General features: G+C 39.7%; 1 protein-coding gene across 4 annotated transcripts in view; it reads left to right on the top strand.

Annotated features, from left to right (window-relative positions):
* Positions 1-255: 255 nt before the first annotated feature.
* The window catches only part of nfatc1.S (nuclear factor of activated T cells 1 S homeolog), a 139,399-nt gene continuing 119,214 nt past the window's right edge, over positions 256-20,440 (top strand). Inside the window, exons 1-2 of one of the 4 annotated variants that reach the window (XM_018223583.2) lie at positions 256-951; positions 15,112-16,210. In XM_018223583.2, coding sequence (XP_018079072.2) covers positions 816-951; positions 15,112-16,210 — 1,235 coding nt within the window. In that variant the 5' untranslated portion in view covers positions 256-815. Of the gene's footprint in view, positions 952-4,999; positions 5,998-15,111; positions 16,211-20,440 lie in introns of those variants that run through there. The other 3 variants (XM_018223584.2, XM_041567773.1, XM_018223585.2) reach the window with 3 other exon arrangements.

The following is a 20,440-nucleotide window of genomic DNA, read 5'->3' as shown; positions in this document are numbered from 1 at the left end:
TCCTTGAAGTTTCCTATTCACAAGACTCAAAGGGGGAAATGAAGGTGCCTTGTGACAGGTCACCCGCCCATTAGCCTACTCTTGTGTAGCAAAGACACAGTCGCAGCAGACAGTCTCATGCAGCTTCCAACGGGCAGAAGAGCAGTAGCAGGTCCAGAGACGTCACAGTCCTATGGGCGGGGGAGGTGCAGAAAGAAGGGAAGGGGAGGGGAAGGACGGAGGGAGGAAGGTAGAATGTGTGACAGTGTGTGTGTGTGTGTGAGAAGGGGGGGGTGTTTTCCAGCTTTAAAAAGGCAGCAGGTCTGCGTCAGAGAGAGACTCTGAGACTACTTAACTCCCAGCTTAACACAAACAACTAGAAATTAGAAAGAGGAAAAGAGAAGTCACACACTCCCTAAAGCCCTCACTCATTCACTGCCCATGTGCGAGCACAGCCAGACACACTATCCCATACACCGACACACACTATCCTATACACTGACACACACTATCCCATACTCTGACACACACATGCGCCCGTGCTCCTGTCAGACGGCTGCACCACCAGCATCACTACTACTCAGTGCCTAACCCCTCTCTCTGTCACACACACATCTCATTTAAAAGGAGGCTGCACATCTACTGCTGACAAAGTGCAGTGCTCTACTGCGGGACAGCGCATTCCAAACTTCACTTACCAGCGCAGAGCAAAAAGTAGCCTAGTGTGTTGTAACATAGTTGCAGTGACTGTAGCCACACTCACATCTCCTTCCCTCTCACACCTCAGCCCACTGCTACACACAGCCAGCAAATAAACGGCTCGGATCGCCGAGTGAATGCCACGCACTAGAGTAGCAGCGGCTGCAGTTGCCTCCAGTCTTCCCCTCGGTCCGCTCTATCCAGCCTGCGTCACGGACACTAGTGTGGATTTCCAGCCCTTCTTCCCATTCATCATGAAGTCAGCGGAGGAAGGTACTGTGTCCCCTGGATCCCCAGGGTGTCAGGGGTTCTGTGGGTGCATGTGGGCGCTAACTGATCCGTGCAACTGCTGGGAAAAGTTGCCTGGAAGTTACATTTAACGCTTGATATGTATTATGTATCTTATATGAATGTACACTTTGTTAATACTGAGAGCCTGTACTTAGTATGTTAAGGTATATGCAGAGTTCCTAATATGTGTATGAGTGCATGGCACCCATTCATAAGTTCCCCGGTAAATGCGCAAAAGTTTCCTAGGGAGTTGAGCGAATCAATTGTCTTGTAACAAACACAGGGGTGACATTCATGGTGATGCCCGTGGCCAGTGACCTTCCAGCTGGTGGGACTGGGATGCCACTGGTAGTAGCAGTAGTATTTTATTCTGTTACTATTAAGCTGGCATTACAAGAGTTAAACTGATAGCTGTCCTATTGTTGCTTGCCTCTCTGGAGTGCTGGTCCACTTTTGAATATATATATATGTATATATGTTTGTGTGTCCAGTTTAATTTTCTTCATCTCACATGTAGCTGCCATGCTGCATGTTTGTTTATTTTACATTATCTAAATTAGATGATTAGTGAGAAACAGGTACAAATCAGAGCACAAAGCACAGAATCATTGCAGGTTTGCACAGAGATTTCTCTTGGTTTTCTTAATCTCTATTTTCTCTCTTTTTGCGCCAGGAAATGTGCCCTGATTAGTGTAGCTTATCACACAATGACACACACACAATAGTTTTTTTTTTTCCCTTTGGTTGGCATTATGTGTGGGAAACTTGGCACGATGAGTTATGTTTATGCCAAGTTGCTCTTGAACTACAATTCCCAGCATGCTCTGCCAATCGAGATTGTACTTAGTGAACAGTTACAGGCTGATCTGTTTTTCCTAAAGGATCCCTTGGTGCTAGGGAAGTTCCCAGAGTCTGGCTGATACATTAAACTTTAGATGCTGATTATATTTAGCACAGAGCTGGCCTTTCAGACATGATACCGGCCAGTAGCAGCAGTAGAGTAAATCATGATGAAACAGTAAATGGCACTGTTTGGGCGCACCCATAATTAAAACCATTCGCAAAACCTTTAAGTCCAAAATAAATTGGAGAACTGCGGCCAATTATGGAATTCCATCATTTTTTTTTCAGGTTAAATACTTAGCTCGCCTATCATTGTCAGGAGAAGCGTTTGAAGCTGGTTATTTGGCTTTTGTACACGTGTCAGAGAGAAGAGAAATGCAAGTTCTCAATGCTGGTGGGGTGTAACGGCAGAGGCAACTAGAAGGAGAAATGTCTCCTGGAAGACAGTGGGGTGGGGGAATGTGTCCAATTGGCACTGTGCAAAGTCGCCAGAATTCAAATTAAAAAAATAAATTCAACATATGGCACCTGCTCAATTGTCTCCTGGACCCACCTAGTCATTCTGCATTGTATGCATTGTGATTATTAATACTTTAGCATCCTGAAGAATCTCAGAGACAGGCTGAAGGATGGCAGCTATAGTATATAGCCACATGGTATTGCTGACCACTTATCTGTACTGCTTTTTCTTTTAGTAGTTTTGTTTTGTTTTTTTTTTTGCTTGGGTGCCGCGGGACTTGTCAAATCAAAGTGGTGCTAAAGATTTGAGTTGATTTAAATTAAACTGTAAACGGTGGCTTTACTAAAAAATGTACCTGGTACCCCCACGTAGCACTAAAATCTGGTTAGGGTTGGAATCAGCGAGCTTAGCGCAGAGCTCAGTAGTTCGGAGATGCGGCAAGCTTGCTGAAATGTTGTGAGGTGCAGCCCAAGTCCCACAGCATCTTGTGCACCTTGAATTTCCAGAGCTAAAGCACACATTGATGCCCAGTGCTGTTAAACTTCAACGTATGCAGTGTTACAACGTTTAGATACCAAAAGCTTGCACTTTAGCTTGCTAAACCACCAAATGCCTTACTTTAGATGCTAAGGTGCTCCATGAGCCCCATCCCGCCTAAAATATCAATAAAAGCAGATCCTACACAGTATTTTACCAGATTAGTGCACTTATGTTGGTTAACAGCACTGGGTGCTATACTATCCATTTACATTATCTATCATCTATTTACAAAGCCACCTAATGGTAATCCACACGCAGCAGCCAAATGGCAGAGCGCTCTGTATAACATAACGCGCTATGGTATCAAGATACCAGCGATCCCTGGAAATTGCATTTCCTACGCTAGAGATGAGGGCCAACATTGCATCGCTGCGTTCTGGCTTATGTGTACAATAAACAATGTCCAACTGCTCCATTTACTAAAACGAACATCCCTCCGGCCCATAAGGATGGGCAGCATGGTTTGTAGAAACTCAGTAACTACCTAGAAAGCAAATGTTATGGGCATTTTTTTGTAATTTACCTTAAGCCTATCCTCCTACTTTAAATCCTTTCAGTTGTAATCTAGGGAAATCTGAGAATTTTAGCCCAGACATCAAACCAGACATCAGCAATGCCCCACCTGAACAACTATCTTGCCCTTCATTACAAGATAGGAAACGCATATTCGGCTTTAGTCACGTGTTTAATTCTCTAAGGGGATCTCAAACCAAAAACAAAACTGTGCCTAAGCAAAGAAAATATAATTCAAAGCAACTTTCCAGTATACACGCATTTAACATTATCCGTGCGGCGGTGGTTCACATAAGATACATTTTTTCATATGTTCTAGAATTCAAAGCAACTTTTCAGTTCGTCTGCATTGTTTGTTTGTTTTTTTTTATAGTTTTTTAGATTAATCGACTTCTTCTTCTGACTTTTTCACCGACCCTTCTAAAAACAAATGCTCAAAAGCTACACATGTTTTGTTACTGATACTTATTTCAGCCCTCTCCTATTCATATTCCAGTATCTTTTTTTTAAATCAGTGCATGGTTGCTAGGTTAATTTGGACCATAGCAGCTGCAAACTTGAGAGCTGCTGAATAAAAAGCTAAATAACTCAACAACCACAAATAAAAAAAATGTCTCAGAATATCACTCTACAAACTACATTTTACTAAAATTAATTAATTCAAAGGTGAACAACCCTTTTCAGTTATCAGGCGTTTTCTTTCTGCTCCTTTCTTTTTTGGGCCCTGGTAAGCTCTGACTCCTGAAACAATGTAGCAGAAAGCCAGAACTGTCTTAGCTGGCAACATTGTTTAAAAGGGACAGACAAATACTGGTTGCAATTGCAGTTATATGTTTAATTTTTAAAATACTCAAACTAGATGTGTTGCTTAGAACTATATTTTCTTTAATTGTTTCATTTCGTATTGCCATTCCTTACTTTTTGGCCCTGTTTGGGGAGATGTGTATGATCTGCAGGGGGGGGGATCCTACGCAGTAATAACTGTGTTTAATACCAGTGGAGGGTCACTGTAATTTCCCTTTTGCATATTAAAATGAAAGTATTAATGTGCCAGGGATAGGGGCTGCCTTGTTAGCCAGGACACAGGAGTGCCAAAGCAGGAGGCAGGGGGAATGAAAGCATGCATTATCTCTTGTAAGAAACTTCAGAACGTGGCTTTCTATATTTCTGCGGTTTATTAGAGTGGGCCAATATACACCACATTTACTGGGAAGTTTAGAGAACTGTTACTGTTGATATTTAGATGAAAAGGGGTTATGATGCAGGGAGCATGAAAGTAGGCCGGCTAGCTCCTCTAATTTCCCAGGGAAGCACAGGCAGATCTTTAGCTCGGGAATGATCATTTGTGGCTTTATAGTAGGCATTGCACACCCCGCCACCCACTGACAGTCAGAGCAGACAGTTGCAATAACACAGCAACTACTACTTCTCTGGTCAAACGTTGCAAGAATGTAATTGGCACTGCATTTAGCCTGTGCATTGGGTGCATAACTAAAGGTTTGAATGGAAATACACAGAACAGTGCGCTTATAAGAAGTAATGTGCAGAAGTAGGAGCAATAGGCTTGTTTGTGCTGCTCCAGCTAGCGGACCACGTTAGTGTATGATTATGATGTGTGTCGGCTGTGTGAATAGGAGTTAGCACTAGTGGGTGCTGCAACGAAACACAAACACTTGCTGGGGACACATCAACACATCCCTGTGTCAGTCTGAGGCTCTTCTTATGACAATTGGATTTATTTGCTGGCGACGAGTCGCGTGTTTGGCACTGCCCCAGTCACTTTAATGATGTATATGGAGCAGGTAAAGCAGTGACAGGCGGGCGGGGGAGCGCCCCATTTACTGACTCATTCACACTGCAGGACACAGGGACCTTTTGGCACCTGATAACCTCGTTATAAACTGTGTGAGAATCCTGCGGAGACAGGGCAGCCTTGAGAGAGGAGAGATTAGGCCCCGGGGCTGAGGAGAGGGAATTAGCCTGATCCTTCTCCTTCAGGGGAGCCAGCAGTGTGTTTATACAAACCCGGAAGCGAGCGCACACAGGAATGGGGTCTGTCAGCCCGGCCTTTATCCCTCCGCCAAAAGCTGCTGTATCAATGTGCCCATCCCATGCCCACAGAAAGCACAGGGCAGGGCTCTTGCATCATCATCATCATCACCGAAAGAGATGAAACCATGCTTGCTTTTACATATTAGGATGATGTCAGAGAGATGTCTAGAGCCGGGTGCTGCTCAAGTCCTGGGCCAGAGGTTGCCAGCAGGGCAAGTGACCGTTAGAGGCCGGGGAGTGCGGGATTAAGAGAGTGGCAGACACCCGATAGGTGAGAAGAAGGGGGAGGGTGTAGCGGCTGCTGCTGGCACTGCCAGTCACAGGAGCGGAGACGCAGCAAGACCTCCAGTGGGGCAGCTTTGAAGTTGACTTTATTTAAACAGAGGAGGAAGCCTCAGTAATGACAGGGCAGGGGGAGGGGCCGGAGCTTGAGCTTTAGCAGCAGCAACAGGTCCCTGAGATGAGGCGGAGCTGCGGGACACAGTCTGACACACACAGCGGCACGGGGGGGGACGAGCGAGTCTCAGGCATGAGCGCCCCAAGAGAAGAGCCCGAGCTGGACTTCGACTATCTGTTCGAGTATGAGTACAACAAGGGCGAGCACCTGGGCGGGGACAGAGGTGAGTTCGGTGGGACTGTGTGTGAGGCAGCAGCAGCCTTCCGCCAACTTGTGCCGCTATCCCGTCTATGTCATTCCTGTAGTGAGTGGAGCGCTAATAAGAGCGATGCGCGCACATATTTCCTGCTCTGTGCGTTCCACATCCTGTTCCACGCGCTTTAACCATAACATAAACACTTGCTCATGTGCGACCTGATATCTCCTCTCAGCTCCCAGCATTCCATGCAGCGCCCGGTGGGATGTTGTTTTGTAGTTTTTTAACTGCTTACAGATCACTAGCTGTCAATGGGATCTTTTACTTATTTGTTTTTCACTTGTCGTGGCTCTCCACTTTCTAATAAGCGTCAGTTTCCTCTGCCACCGGCTCCATTATGGCGGCGAAAGTTGTAGTTTGACAACAACAGCTGGAGAGCCTGAGATGTGTGAGTTAGTGTTACTGCTACAGTATGTGCAGGGCATTGTCATGGGGGAGGAACGTCACGTCTCACTTACACTGGAGACTTCTCTCTAAGGACCTATAGGCGTGCACTTCTCTTCTCCCGGGGACACAATAATAACCCTTTAGCTTCCAGCCTGCCCACGAGTCAGCCTTATACAATATTCATTTTCAGCTTTACTGTGAACTTTGCATTTTGCTGTTGTTTTTTTTTGTGGTGATTGGGGAGTGGGTTATAATATTAAGCAAGAAGCAAACATACTTTGCTAGATTAGGCAGCAGTAAACCATATAGCTACAGGATCAAGAAATAGAGGGTTCTTTATGCATAGACACTGCACATTTAATAACCTAAAATAAATATATACCTGACAAACATATAGAACAATATTCAAGCACTCCTATCAAAGTATAGAGCAGCATTTCTCAACCACAGGACTTTGCACCGATGGAGACTTCCAATATTATAAAGTAAGGAACTCAGGGTGTACATTAAGGGGATCATACCTTCATATATATGAGAGGGGCAATTGGTAACATTCAGGTCCGGACTGAGAATGAAAATGCCCTGGCATTTCAGGGACACAGAGACCCAAACAGCCCCCACCAGCCCACTAAATACTGACTTTCTATGGGACCGTATAGCAGCCCCTCTGACATTTGCCAGAACCCACAGATTGCCAGGCCTGGTAACATTATATAGAATACACCCTTTACCTTTAAAGTGACATCCAAGATGTAGCGTAGGAGAGGCTTTTAAGTATAAAGAGTACAAACAGCCATGGGGGCAGTGTCGGACTGGGACAACAGGGGCCCACCCAAAAATCTTAGACCAGGGGCCCACCGGGAGTTTTCCTGGTATCCCGGTGGGCCAGTCCGACACTGCATGGGGGCCTACTAAAGTACAGTTATAAAACGTAGGCATTTTTCCTCAGGTTTTGATGGTTCTAAATAAATTTTGTTTTCTGACCCACTTCCCTCAGGACTCTTTGCAGACTAAGGAGATAGGGAACAGGTGATGCTGAAGTCTAAACAACTTGTTATAGTGTATCCTGGCAGTAGCAAGTTTGTGCCAACTCAAGGACACATGGAAATGGTAGCAATTGGTACTCACCTGCACATACACACAGTTACAACTTTGTGTAGGTTTGGAATAGCTAATTTAGTTATTGTAGCTGTCATAACATCACGAAAAGTTAAAAGGTTTGTTGATGAGTTGGTTTATTGGTCAACAAGGTTTAATCTGAAATCTGCCTTCCAAACATGGTGCCAATATAAATTAAAAGAGCACAGAAAGCTGTGAAATAGAAGTCCTGTTTTGTATGTAAATGACTTTCCCCTCTATTTTTGTATAGCCACGAGTGACATTTGACCCCACACCCATTTGTTGTTAAGTAAATAGTTATATTCTGAATAGCTTGCCAGCTATGTGAACTACCAATTGAGCTCTGGAGCTCAACATTGCCCTGCAAATGATTTCTATATCATATATTAAAGCCTTTTAATAGAACAAACCTTTTTCTAAGTTCAACTAGGCTTAATTCATATCATAAAACGTAAGTAACCCAAAGTAACGCTATAGCAGTCCCAAATATCTCACATTACATTATCATAAGTTCAAGTCACTATAAGAGTGTCTCCAAAACCAAGCTTTTGCTTATATATATTTGCCACATGAAGACTACTACATTTTGAGTGACTTTTTCCTGGATTGCCATGCAGTGTGACATTTGGACAGATTTAGTTTTATGAGAATAGATTACAGTGGATTTAATGAGATAAACATAGTCATAAATGCACTTCCACTGAGTGATCCCAGTTGGCCTATAGGCTTGATGATCAAGTCAGTGGCAAATGGTCATAAACCTGCAGGATAGTTACTTATATATCCCTCATTTCAAATTGTGCATGGCCAGCTTATAGCGTGTATTTTAGTTGAGACCTTTAGATATATTCTTTATGACTGATCCATAAGGGCAATAGCACAGAGATCATTTGATTGCCATGTTTGTCCTTTAGTGATCAAAATAGAATGCCCTGTGCTGGGGACTGATACTTATGCTGCCCTATTGCACTCTGCTTTGTCTCTGTTCACATGTATTCAGTTAATGTAAAGCTGTGCAGAAGTTTATTACTATTATCTAGTTATTTGCTGATTCTGTGTAGTCACTAGATTATGTAGATACATTTTATGGGATTGCAGGTAAAAACACCTGGTTATAGGGATATGTTCACAGTAAAATAATTTAGGTTACACAACCAACATGAATTAAGAAAAGTTTCCATGCAATGCGGTTCGGATCACTTAGCACTGTGCTGTTTTTACTACTAACGTCAATCTTGAAATAGAAATAGCTGCAGTGGAAAGTTGCAAAGATGTCTGTGAGGAAGAACAGGCAGACAGTGAATGTCTTTTGTTCTCTCATTTTATGAGATATATGTGATTTAGGCATGCATACATATGGAAGGGTTACAGAAGAAACCACAGGTAAGAACTAGAATTATCCGACTGTCGGATGAAAACGCTGTATTGCGTTTTCATCCGACAGTCGGAAAAATCTAGTTCTTACCTGTGGTTTCTTCTTCACTTCCTGTATCTTCAGAACATCCGACACGTCGCATGCGTTTCGTCGCATGGCGACATGTCGGCTCAAGCCGCAGCACGGAGTTCCTCCCTTAGACTGTAAGCATCACTGGTGCAGGGGTTAAATTTAATGTTGTATAGTCTCTAAATAGTTGCAGAATACGTCAGCACTATATAATTATATAGTAGTAATTATAAGTATTACACACACACAGCAATACAATGATAAAGAAAATGAAAGAAGCATTTTTACAAGTGTTTTACTGATATATAAATTAGTAAAAGTGAATGTTTTGTGGATATAGGGTATATTTTCTTGTTAAAGGACAAGAAAAGGCAAATTCATGTACCAATAAATCTGATCCCGTACCCACTCCTCTTTCAACCAGTGAATTATTTAATTGCCAAGTTTTTTTCTGGGCTGTGCTCCTTCTAGTAAAAAAAATCTCCAGCTCAAAGATAAAAGTAGTACTGTTTGGCATGTTTCTTACCTTTCCCAGCATCCCAGCAGAGTGGCACTATTTTTTTGTAGCTGAAATAATTCAGCTGAAAATGGAAGGAGCAGATACCACCAATCTACCACAGCTTTCTTCTAATTGCCGGTAGACCTCTGTCAGGATATGGCAATGAACAAATACTTTCAGTAAGATATAAAGAGTAAGTGTTTTTCTAGTTAATTTTCAAACTACAAATACTGACACATCTTAGGGTCATACTCAGATTCAGGTAGATGAGTAGCCTGGCGACAAATCTCTTCTTCGGGGCAACTAATCTCCCCAAAGTGCCTCCCCCTAACTAGAATGTAAATCGCCGGCGGGATGGCATTCGGATCAATTCGTTTTCCATAGTCGCCCGAAGTTGCCTCAGGAGGAAACGTGTGCCCTGACCCTCACTTCAAAGTTGGTCTTTCTTGAGTTTACTTTATCATTTAAACCCCTCATTACTTTCTGAATTGCTAATAAGATACTTTCTTATCTTGTATTTAGCATTTGAATCATTGTTGCAATTCTGCTGCTGATAACTGGATGCTGATTTAGGTTACCAAATGGCATGTAACTTAGTAGTTGTTCCACAGTGGGATGCTGCCATCTGCCATTAACACCCCTGGCAGGCTGAGGACCGCATGTACTGAATGGAAGGAACTCCTGGCGCACAAGACTTGAAATGCATTTTAACAAAGCTAGAACTCTAATTATAGTCTATTTACAGGGCATCCACATTATGGCCTTCTTATCTATTTGTAAAATTATAATACGAATACTGCTTGAAGCCAGGAAGTGCAATATATGCTGTATATGTAAAAATACAAAAAACATATGATTTCAAAGGAACACTTTAAAACAAAGTTAGAAGATGGATTGTCTCAATATTCTGATTTTCACATCGACCAGTTCTGTTGCTCTTACACTTTGGTTCCATAAAGATGACTTTAGAAATTACTGGGACATCAAAAAGAAAGTACACCTGCATATTAAGATTATTTAGTATCTTATTGGCTATTCTAAGCAGTTTTTCAATTTTCTTCATAGTCATTGTTATGGTTTTTGGAATATCAACATGTGACTGAAAATGCTATATGGTTATCAGTGGTGGTGCTGCCCCCAAGACCACAAAACATATCCACTTTGAAGGTTTAATTTTTTTCTTCATTTTATGTGCTTATCTTTTTTTTCAGGCCCTCTATTATCAGAATCTGACATTTTGACCCCAGCAACTGTATAGCAGCTGAAATATTTCATAACCTTTAAAAAATGAAGGATAATTGCAAATTGGCTTAGAATACTGCTGTCTACATCATACTGAAAGTTACATGTACTGTCCCATTTGGGCTGCTCTCCTTTAAAAACCTCCATTTAATAATTTTTTTTCAAATTCTGCTATGGCTTATTATATTTTTATTTTCTAGTTGCATATGAGATACTTTATTTAGACATGTGGTCTTTTAGACTTAACGTTTTTACTTTCAGGCAGTCTGATTAATCACACTGTTTGTTTCTGAAAGACACTTCAAGTCAGTAATACGAATGACTTAGGGATTGATGGAGCAAAGTAAAAAATAGTTACAGTCTAAGAAATAAAAGACTTTAGAATTCATGCTGCCACACATAGGAAGGGCCTGGGCAGTCGCTATCATTGCCTTTGCTTGCACATTAATCATATTGTGCAAAGGAATGGAAAGTGTCCTATGATGCTCCATAAAAGGAGCAAATGGTACAAGAATGCAGAGCACAGCTGCTGTGTTAGTGCTAAGTGTGGTGAAAACTCATAGGTACATGGATAATACTTGCCTTTGGCATTGATAAATAAGCCCTCATCTGTACTTTACATTGCATGTATATTACATCTGTACTTTACATTGCATGTATATTACATTTGTACTTTACATTGCATGTATATTACATATGTACCTCCTCCATTAAAGACAAAGAGATGCATTTAACTGTCTTATAATCTAAATATTTTTGGTGCACAAAAATCTTATCATATATGTTATAATGCACATCTGATCCTTTAACCCTTGAACATATTAAATATGCATAATTTATAATATATATTTTTTATAGAGAGGCACCAAATCCTTAAAATGACATGACTTCTTCTCATGAAAATCTTCCTTATCCTAATTTGCAATTAGGGTTTGGATTTGATACGGGATTCGGTCAAATCTTTCATGAATGATTAGGGTTTTGGTGCATTACTAACTTTTAGCTTAAATTCCTGTGTAGTATTTTGGTTCCATATACTAAAAAAATAAAAATGACGTTTCTGTAAGGGGGACAGCCAGTTTAGGAACCGACTATTTAAAATAGCAACTGGATCTGTACTTCCTAATTCAACTTTTTTTTACTGTAACTATCGTTGAGATTGAGCACTGCGTATCTTGACAGCGCTATATAAATAAATGATGATGATTGAGGCTTGCATTCTGGCTGTCTTTGTTGACAGTAGTTTGCTATAAGAGACTATTAGAAATAAATGAACGTTTATTAAGAAATTACAATGATGACATCACCAAGCTTTTAAAGAGATAAAAAGATGGTGTAACTTTAGGTCAGCACACCTTATAATGTGTGTGGGCAGTCAGTGCAAGTCCATGTATGTTATACTATACCTTATAAATCTTTTATCTCTCCATATTAAAAGCAAATATTAAGGTTAGAGGATTATTGAGTTGTGCAAACAGAAATATTTCTTAGAAGCACAGGTGCACAGTAGTAAAATAGTTGCTGCACAGCATACTCTACCTGCTTAGCTACTAGAGGTAAATATTAGGAAACCATCTCCATTTTCAGCTGGTTGCCTCTTTAACATATGAGCCAAACTCTAGCTAATGTTTCTGTTCACAAGCTATGCAGATAACCATGCAAAATTGAGAGACAATCAAATCTACGTTAATTTGCTTTAAACAACCAATAGAACAATTTATTCATTTTGGAAAATTCTGGGTAGTTCATTTATTGAAATGTTTATTTGGAACGTTATTGTTCATGTCTCAATTTCTCCATCTGGAACATTTTGATACATAACCATTAATTTGTCACATCTGTCACATAAAGAAAAATCAAAAGCCAGTACTTTTTCATATATCCAATTACAGTAATTCAATAAATTTAGTGCAGTGCCATTGTGTGAAACAATGCATCCATCCCGGCAGCAGGCCAGTTCCCAGCAGAATTTGACAACATTTGTATACTTTTGTTTCAGCTAATTTGACGCTTTCATAAAAAATAATGCATACAAGCACGTATTTCTAGATCTGTAGTTATGTTCCATTCTGGCTGCCACTAGTAGCACGTTTAAACTTTTGTGGCTGTATACTGAATATCCAGCCATTGGTGCAGCCACAGCAAAACTCATAAGCATGATTACTTAAAGAAAGAGTGTACTGTGAATGCTTGCTGAGCGTTCAAGTAGTTCTGAGGGCTACAGGTAGGAAATGAGCAGTAACCCATAGCAACCATTAAGTTAATTAAACAGGTGACCAGGAAAACTGCCTGTTAATTGGTTGCTATAGATTACTGTTGCTGGGCAAACTTAGGGCCTTTAATTACATAACCCCCTATGTGTCTACAGAAAGCAGAATAAATAATGTTACCTCACTACAGTTACAACATTTAGTAGCATAGTCACAGTGCCTCCCAACATTGAATGGCACGGTAACAGAACTGGTGACCACATTTGAAAACCACCATCTTTTATATTTTTAAGCCAAGATACATTTGTAAACAATGGTATTTAGTAATATAACAGGACTTGGCAAATCCTTTATTACATTATCTCTTTAAGACGTAGTCCAGACTAGATTTTTGGATAATGTGCACAATCATATTTGTTTTCATTAGTCTTTAAACCATTTAACTTTTTGTTCTACAGCTATCCATCTTGAAATATCTAAGATCTTCTGTTTGCAAGGGTACCAGCTATCGTACCAACCAGGCAGTTGTTTGGAAGCCAGAACTTCTATATAACAATAAACAAGACAAAGTAACAATGGCAAAGAAAAAGTAGCCTTACATAAAAAGTTTTTGCTGGAGTCAGTGACTGCTACAACCCATTAGCATTTTAAACTGCAAGTTGGAGAGAGACAATAGGAAACTGTATAATTATGAGAAACTGGAGTGTTTTGCTGTCATCTCCCCACACGCAGCACCATCTTGTCTATTTAGAAGGCTGGTATTAATTGCATTTTGCTTGGCTTTAGGGAGTCAATCTTTTGAGGCTGCTGGCCTCAAGGTTAGAAAGTTAGGACCGAGGAGGAAGCAAGTCTTGGGGAACAGGTAGGATTGGCAAGAACGGCACAAAGGCTTAAGTAATGATTGTGGTCAAAGTCCAGTCACAGGTCAGGGCAGGCAGCATACAAGAATAGAATATAAATAATATAGGTTGTTTTGTGGTGTAATCTGACTGCACATGAACTGGCATTGGTCTCCTGTTGTGGCTGCTATGATATAAATGCTTTAGTGTAGAGATGCAATTGTCCCTGGCAGGGACACCAGGGCACAGTTTTTTTATAGAATTGAATGCCAGCTGATCATGGACATTGACTTTCTGACAGAATTTAACAGATCCAAACATGGTTGCTGGCAATATAACTCTGCAGCCCTGCATTTTAGATTCATTTTAGATTCAGGTGTTGGGAAGATGGGAACCTTTTTAGAGTTTGGTGATGCAGTTGGGAAATGGTTGGCCTGTGCATGGGTCATTTTATATAAAAACAAGTTTACTCCTTTAATCTAAAAGTATCCATAAACACTATATAAACCTTTAGGATACAGTCAAACCCCATAGTGCTATGGTACATGGGTTGGAACACAGTGGCAGGCAAAATGTCACCACTTCTGATAGCATTGCATGCAAAGAGCCATATTGGATGCAAGATCAGCCAGTCATCACACTATGTGTGTATTCAATATGACACTCTTCATGTAGGACTGGAAAAGGCTGACTGGACTGTTTTTTCTTTCAATGTTTTCCACCAGCAATGGCAGGCAAACCCCATAGCCGTATATATTACTATTATGCTGATTAACCCAAAATATTTGCTTTTCTGGTTCTGTCTTATTGGAAGCCATTTACTACTTAATGAAAAAGTATCTTAAATGTAATGTTGAAATTCATCTGACCATTCTTCAAGGATATGCAACAGCACTCATTTCACATTCTTTGAAATTCTGCATTGTCTGATGCACTGACACGTCGTAAAATCAGGCTTGTTAATAGCACTTTATGGCTGCAGTTGTGCAGTAACATCATGAATCTCACCACAATAATCCAGATATGGTAGCAATTTTCCATCAGTACTACAATGTTATTCACTTGCATTGATTTCATCTGGCATCTGGCTGAGGTTAAAATATATCCTTTTTATTATGTGCCTTTTTTTGCATCATTAAGCACACATAAATAAATGGTATCTCTATACTGTTTATTTTTATCCTTGTGCTGCTCACAGATACAAGCACATATTTTGGCATATGACATACTTTGCCACTTGCAGAATCATATTACTTTTATTGTAAAAGTTAAAATGAAAAGATAGGCTTGTCATTTTATTTCTGTTTTTACTAACATCTGTTGTAATAATTTTTTTTTCAGAGCACTTTAACTATGCATCCTCCAATTTAAGTGCCAGTCTGTCGCTGGGTGTGACGAATTCTTCATTATCAAACCCATGCCATGGCCTTCAGTCATCAAATCCAGTCATTTCCATTATTCCATCTTCAAGTCATCTGTCTGGATATGGAGGGAACCTAGACAGTGAGGCCACTGGATATTATCTATCTCCTAGCATAAGACCCTTTGGACCCCCAGCATTAGAAAGCCCCAGAATTGAGATCACATCATGCTTAGCAATGCATCCTAACCATAACCCGTTTTTTAATGAACCAGATGTTGAGGAAGCCATACCACAAGCAAAGAGAACACATTCTACAGCAACTCTGAACTTGCCAAACGTTGACACTTACCGAGATCCATCTTGCTTAAGTCCTGCAAGCAGTTTGTCTTCCAGAAGCTGTAATTCTGAAGCTTCTTCTTTTGAATCAAATTACTCTTATCCATTTACTTCCCCGCAGACCTCTCCGTGGCAGTCACCATGTGTTTCTCCCAAAACCACTGATCCTGAAGAAGGATACCAGAGGGGCATGGTAACCTGCACTTTGCTTAGCTCACCTAGGCATTCTCCATCTACATCACCCAGGACAAGCATTTCAGAGGAAAACTGGTTAAATGCCCCAAATTCACGCCCTTCTTCACCATGCATCAAAAGAAAATACAGCCTAAATGGTCGTCAGACATCTTACTCACCACACCACTCACCAACTCCATCTCCCCATAATTCCCCACGTGTTAGTGTAACCGATGAAACATGGTTGGGAAATACTCATCAATATACCAGTTCTGCTATAGTTGCAGCAATCAATGCCCTTACAACTGACCCAACAGACATGAATGATGGCATTCCAATAAAATCTAGAAAAACAGCAGCAGATCATACACCCAACATGTCTCTTAAGACAGAGCCTGTTTGTGATGACCATAGCACAATGTCATCAACTAATGACTTATCACCAGATGACTATTCTGGATTTCATCACATAAGGAAAGGAAATTTCTGTGATCAATATTTATCTGTTCCACAGCAATCCTATCAGTGGGCCAAACCAAAGAATATATCTCCAACATCCTATTTGAGGTAAGATAATTACATAACAACTTAAGACATTACATTTCTTTCATATGTAGCCATAAAATTGCTTTGTTGTATTCCAGAAAAAGAACAGTTTGCTTATTTATTCTTTGTGTGAGAGATCTTTAGAGCATATTAAATGTATAGATACATGTAAGTTCGCATTCATCTTAAAAACAACCCTCTCTTGCTGTCTTCTATACACTTATCTTTACATTCTCCCATTGTAGGCAGAAGTGTTTTAGATCATAACTTCTTCTGGGTGGTTTGGAGCTTTACAGGTTTGGGAATAACAAGAATTAGGCAATTACAGCTTGCAGTTTTTATATTATGTTGTAACATACAGACAGGCCAGCATAAGAAAAAGAACACAGGCCCCACATTTTTGCCAATTTATATACCTTGCCCTCTCATTTTAGTGAACATTTAAGGTCTATATTGCTGTCTTACTGCTGGTAACCTTGATATCTGCTTGTTAATTGGTTATAGGGTAGGTTGTTTAGTGTATATTAGATCAGTGCTGCCTAACTTTGTGTGTAGTGGGTGTTAACATAATAACTGTGATTCCATACAAGGATATATATCTATCAAGTTTCAAGGCATACTGGTGGCCAGAATTCTTTATAGGGCCACTGGGCTGCAGATTTATAAAATAACAGATTATTGGGTGCCTTGATCTGTTTAATGCTTGAACCATTTCCCACGACCAATGATAAACAGAGATTAACAGAACCTTGGTATTGATCTCTGTCTATTGATTCTTAAAATAAAACAGTTGCAGTTTGATATGTTGCTGAAGGATTTATTAGAACATTGTTGTAATGTGTCTTTAAAAAGGGGTGCTCACTTTGTCATTCTGAACTTAATATGAAAATTAATTTAGTAATCGTTTCATTTCTGAATGTGTTATACCGTGGTTATAGTCTTTGCCTGTTAGTAAAGAAGAAATACATGCTTGGCAGGAAAATGGTTCAAAGGATGATATATTATATATATATATATATATATATATATATCAAAGAGTAAAGTTAGAGATCTCCACAGTCCACTAGAGTGAAATTCAACCACTCAATTAATTTCTATGGCATTTTGAAAGGCATATTTATCAAAGGGTGAACTTTCACTTTCACCCAATGATAAATACACTTTTAAAAATGCCATAGAAATGAATGGAGAGTGGCGGAATTTCACTCTAGCGGACTGTGGAGATCTCTAACTTCACTCTTTGATGAATATACCCCACTAGGAGAACCCTACTGGTGGCACTCAATTTGAAACTAATTTTGCATTTCCTGAGTTCATAAAGTGTTACAGTATTTTAAAATTAAATGTTTGTTTCTACCATATTCTTTTTGCATTTTTCTATTTTATACCTGTGTCGTTTCCTTGCAGCAGTTGTTGGCGCTCTATAAATACATTATATAATGTTAATAATAAAAGGCTTATCCTGGTATTAACAAAATTGTTATGATAATATAACTCTTTATGCACCGTATATAGTAGGATCCAATTGTAGACTTAACACTTTTGGGTTACATGTAACCCTCTAAGAAGAACATCTTAAAAATAATATTGCTTTTCAGGTAAAAACATCACTAACTGCACTCATTTTGTAATTAAGGACTGTAGTGTTTTAGAAATAGAGGTCAGTTGGGAAAAAAAGGTTTAATCACTTGAAAGGCATGTTGAATTGCGTACGAGTAAGTGCAAGTGGAAACGCAACAAAAAAATTAGAGATAGTCTGGGAAGTCATGTTTTCGTTAGTGAATAATGTTGTTCACTATTTTACAAAGATACTGAGGGCAATTTATCAATAAAATGCTGAGGCATTACGCCCTTGAGAGACATAAGTGATAGGGCTGAGGCCACAAAGAATGTTTTTTTTTTTGGAGGCTGAGAGAAGCAGATCCCTCCCATACGCACCTCAATAAAAGTGACAAGTACAGCTTCTGCCTCTGCTTGGCTACACGAAGCGGAACTCAGCAAGGATCAGCCTGAAAATGCCTGCTTTCGGAAGCTGTACTTGTCAGTGCAGTGAGGTGTGTAAGGGAGCGAATACGCTTCTCTCAGCCTGCAAAATACACGCAGACTGAGAACAGTGTAGCCAACGATCCATGTGCCCTCAGTCTACGGTTCAGACCACTAGCATTAGTTCCACTTAATGGATCAATTATACATTTGATTCATGACATCACTTGTAGCGCCAATTTTTTTTCTCTGAACTTTATCCTTTAGAGCTAATTAATAAATGAGGGTTACTTACCAATACAGAAAATACAACATTTATTTAGTAGTTAGTTTTTGTTGATATGTGGAAAATATTTCTAGTGCATAAAACCATAAAGACAATATGACAACAAATAGAATGCAGAAAAAGAAAATGTGCTGCAATTAGTACAATGTTACAATATTCAAAATTTAGAACTTACAATGAAGTAATATATAAAAGAAACTAACATGAACTATTTAAAACTAACTAAGCCAGTGGATGCAAACACATTCATAAAAGAAAAGAAAGTAAGAAAAAAGCCCATTGTCCTCGGGAATGTCAGATACCCAACCTGCAATCTTTTTACAATTGAAGGAACTGAGATATTTGGCTTTTAGTGTTGGAGTCACAGATCTCAAAGTAAGGAGACCATACAAGTCTAAATGACTCTTTGGAATTATTTCCCTTTGTCTTTACTAATAAAGCTTCCTGCCAACTAAGCTGGTTCATATAAGAAATTATGTCTGACAATGAGGGGGGCTCTTTTTGTATCCAAAAATTAAATAAAGCCTTCCTGGAGATAATTTAATTTTTATTTTCAGACTAATGTTCAGAAAACTGTTAACTTCCCTCCAAAACATACTAATCTTTGGACAAGTCTATAGATAGTGGAAAAGGGACATTGGTCTCATCACACTTGGGACAATATGATACAGGACTAGAAAAGGTACTTTTAGAGAAAAAATTTCCCATAGCCTAAGTGACCTGGTAATTTTGAATAAAATCTACAGTGTAAATATGGAGGGGACTAAAAATAACTAAAGGAAATCACAGTGCATATATACAAAATTTTCCTCTACTCTTTATTCCAGCATCGAATTTATTATAGTTTAAAAACTCTTGTTAAATCTGCCTCTAAAAGATAATAATATTGCTTGATCCAGCGATTTACTTGCTACTCTGACAGCTGATTGTATATTCAGTTATTTATAATAATAAGATTATTACTGCCCTTATCTCTAGTAAATAATCTAGTTTTAAACATTATTTAAGTATTAATTCTTTATTTGTACCATGGAGCAATGTGTTTTAAAAAAAAAATTATTTCCTTAATGCTGAATGTTACAGTCACTTTTTCTGCCTGACTCTTCTGACTCATACTGTGTTGTAAAAATTTCTAGAATCACAGGGTGGGAAAGAGTAGTCACATGAATATTGGAAATATACTACTTTAAAGGCCTCTTTAGCAAAAAAACACAAAAGATTGTATCTTTGGTTTTAAATATTAGATTTTTTATGCACAAACTGTAATTTTGCCAACTGTTACATTTATACTGAAAATCAGTATGAGATGTTCGACCTAGAAAATTAAAATGTGTTGCAACACATTGCACTAGAATTGCTGGATAGCCAGCTTACAAGGTTAGCAGGATGACAGAATGAAAAGAGAGGAATCCTCAACTGACCTTTTCCCTTGTGCTATACTCTACTGCAGTGCTGTCCAACTTCTGTGGTACCGAGGGCCAGAATTATTCTAGCCTACATAGTGGAGGGCCGATAATGTAAGCCAGTGCTGACCACTCCCTGTTTTTAAACCACATCCACATTAAACCACATCCATGTTTAAAAATGATTTGTGCTCACTGCAGGGATATCATTTATAACTCAAATATGAAACAAGTTTAGTAAGTCATATTAAGACATACCCTTAAATCCATATGCCTCCTCCCCTATGGATAACAAAACATCCCCCCAGCACATGATCAAACACTTTAGGGGCCCCTAACAAATGCAGACACACACAGGCAGAGTATGGCACACCCAAAGAGAACAGGGCAGACATAGTATGGTAGACACAGGGAGCATAGCGTGGGCAGAGTATGGCACACACAGGGAGTGTAGGGCAGGCAGAGTATGGCACACACAGGATGCGTAGGATGGGCAGAGTATGGCACACACAGGGAGCATGGGGCAGACAGAGTATGGCACACACAGGTAGCAGGGGACAGACAGAGTATGGCACACAG

The sequence above is a fragment of the Xenopus laevis genome, chromosome 6S (genome assembly GCF_017654675.1).
Source record: "Xenopus laevis strain J_2021 chromosome 6S, Xenopus_laevis_v10.1, whole genome shotgun sequence".
Classification (NCBI taxonomy): domain Eukaryota; kingdom Metazoa; phylum Chordata; class Amphibia; order Anura; family Pipidae; genus Xenopus; species Xenopus laevis.
Note: the sequence above shows the minus strand (reverse complement) of the source record. Positions and strands in the feature narration are given on the sequence as shown.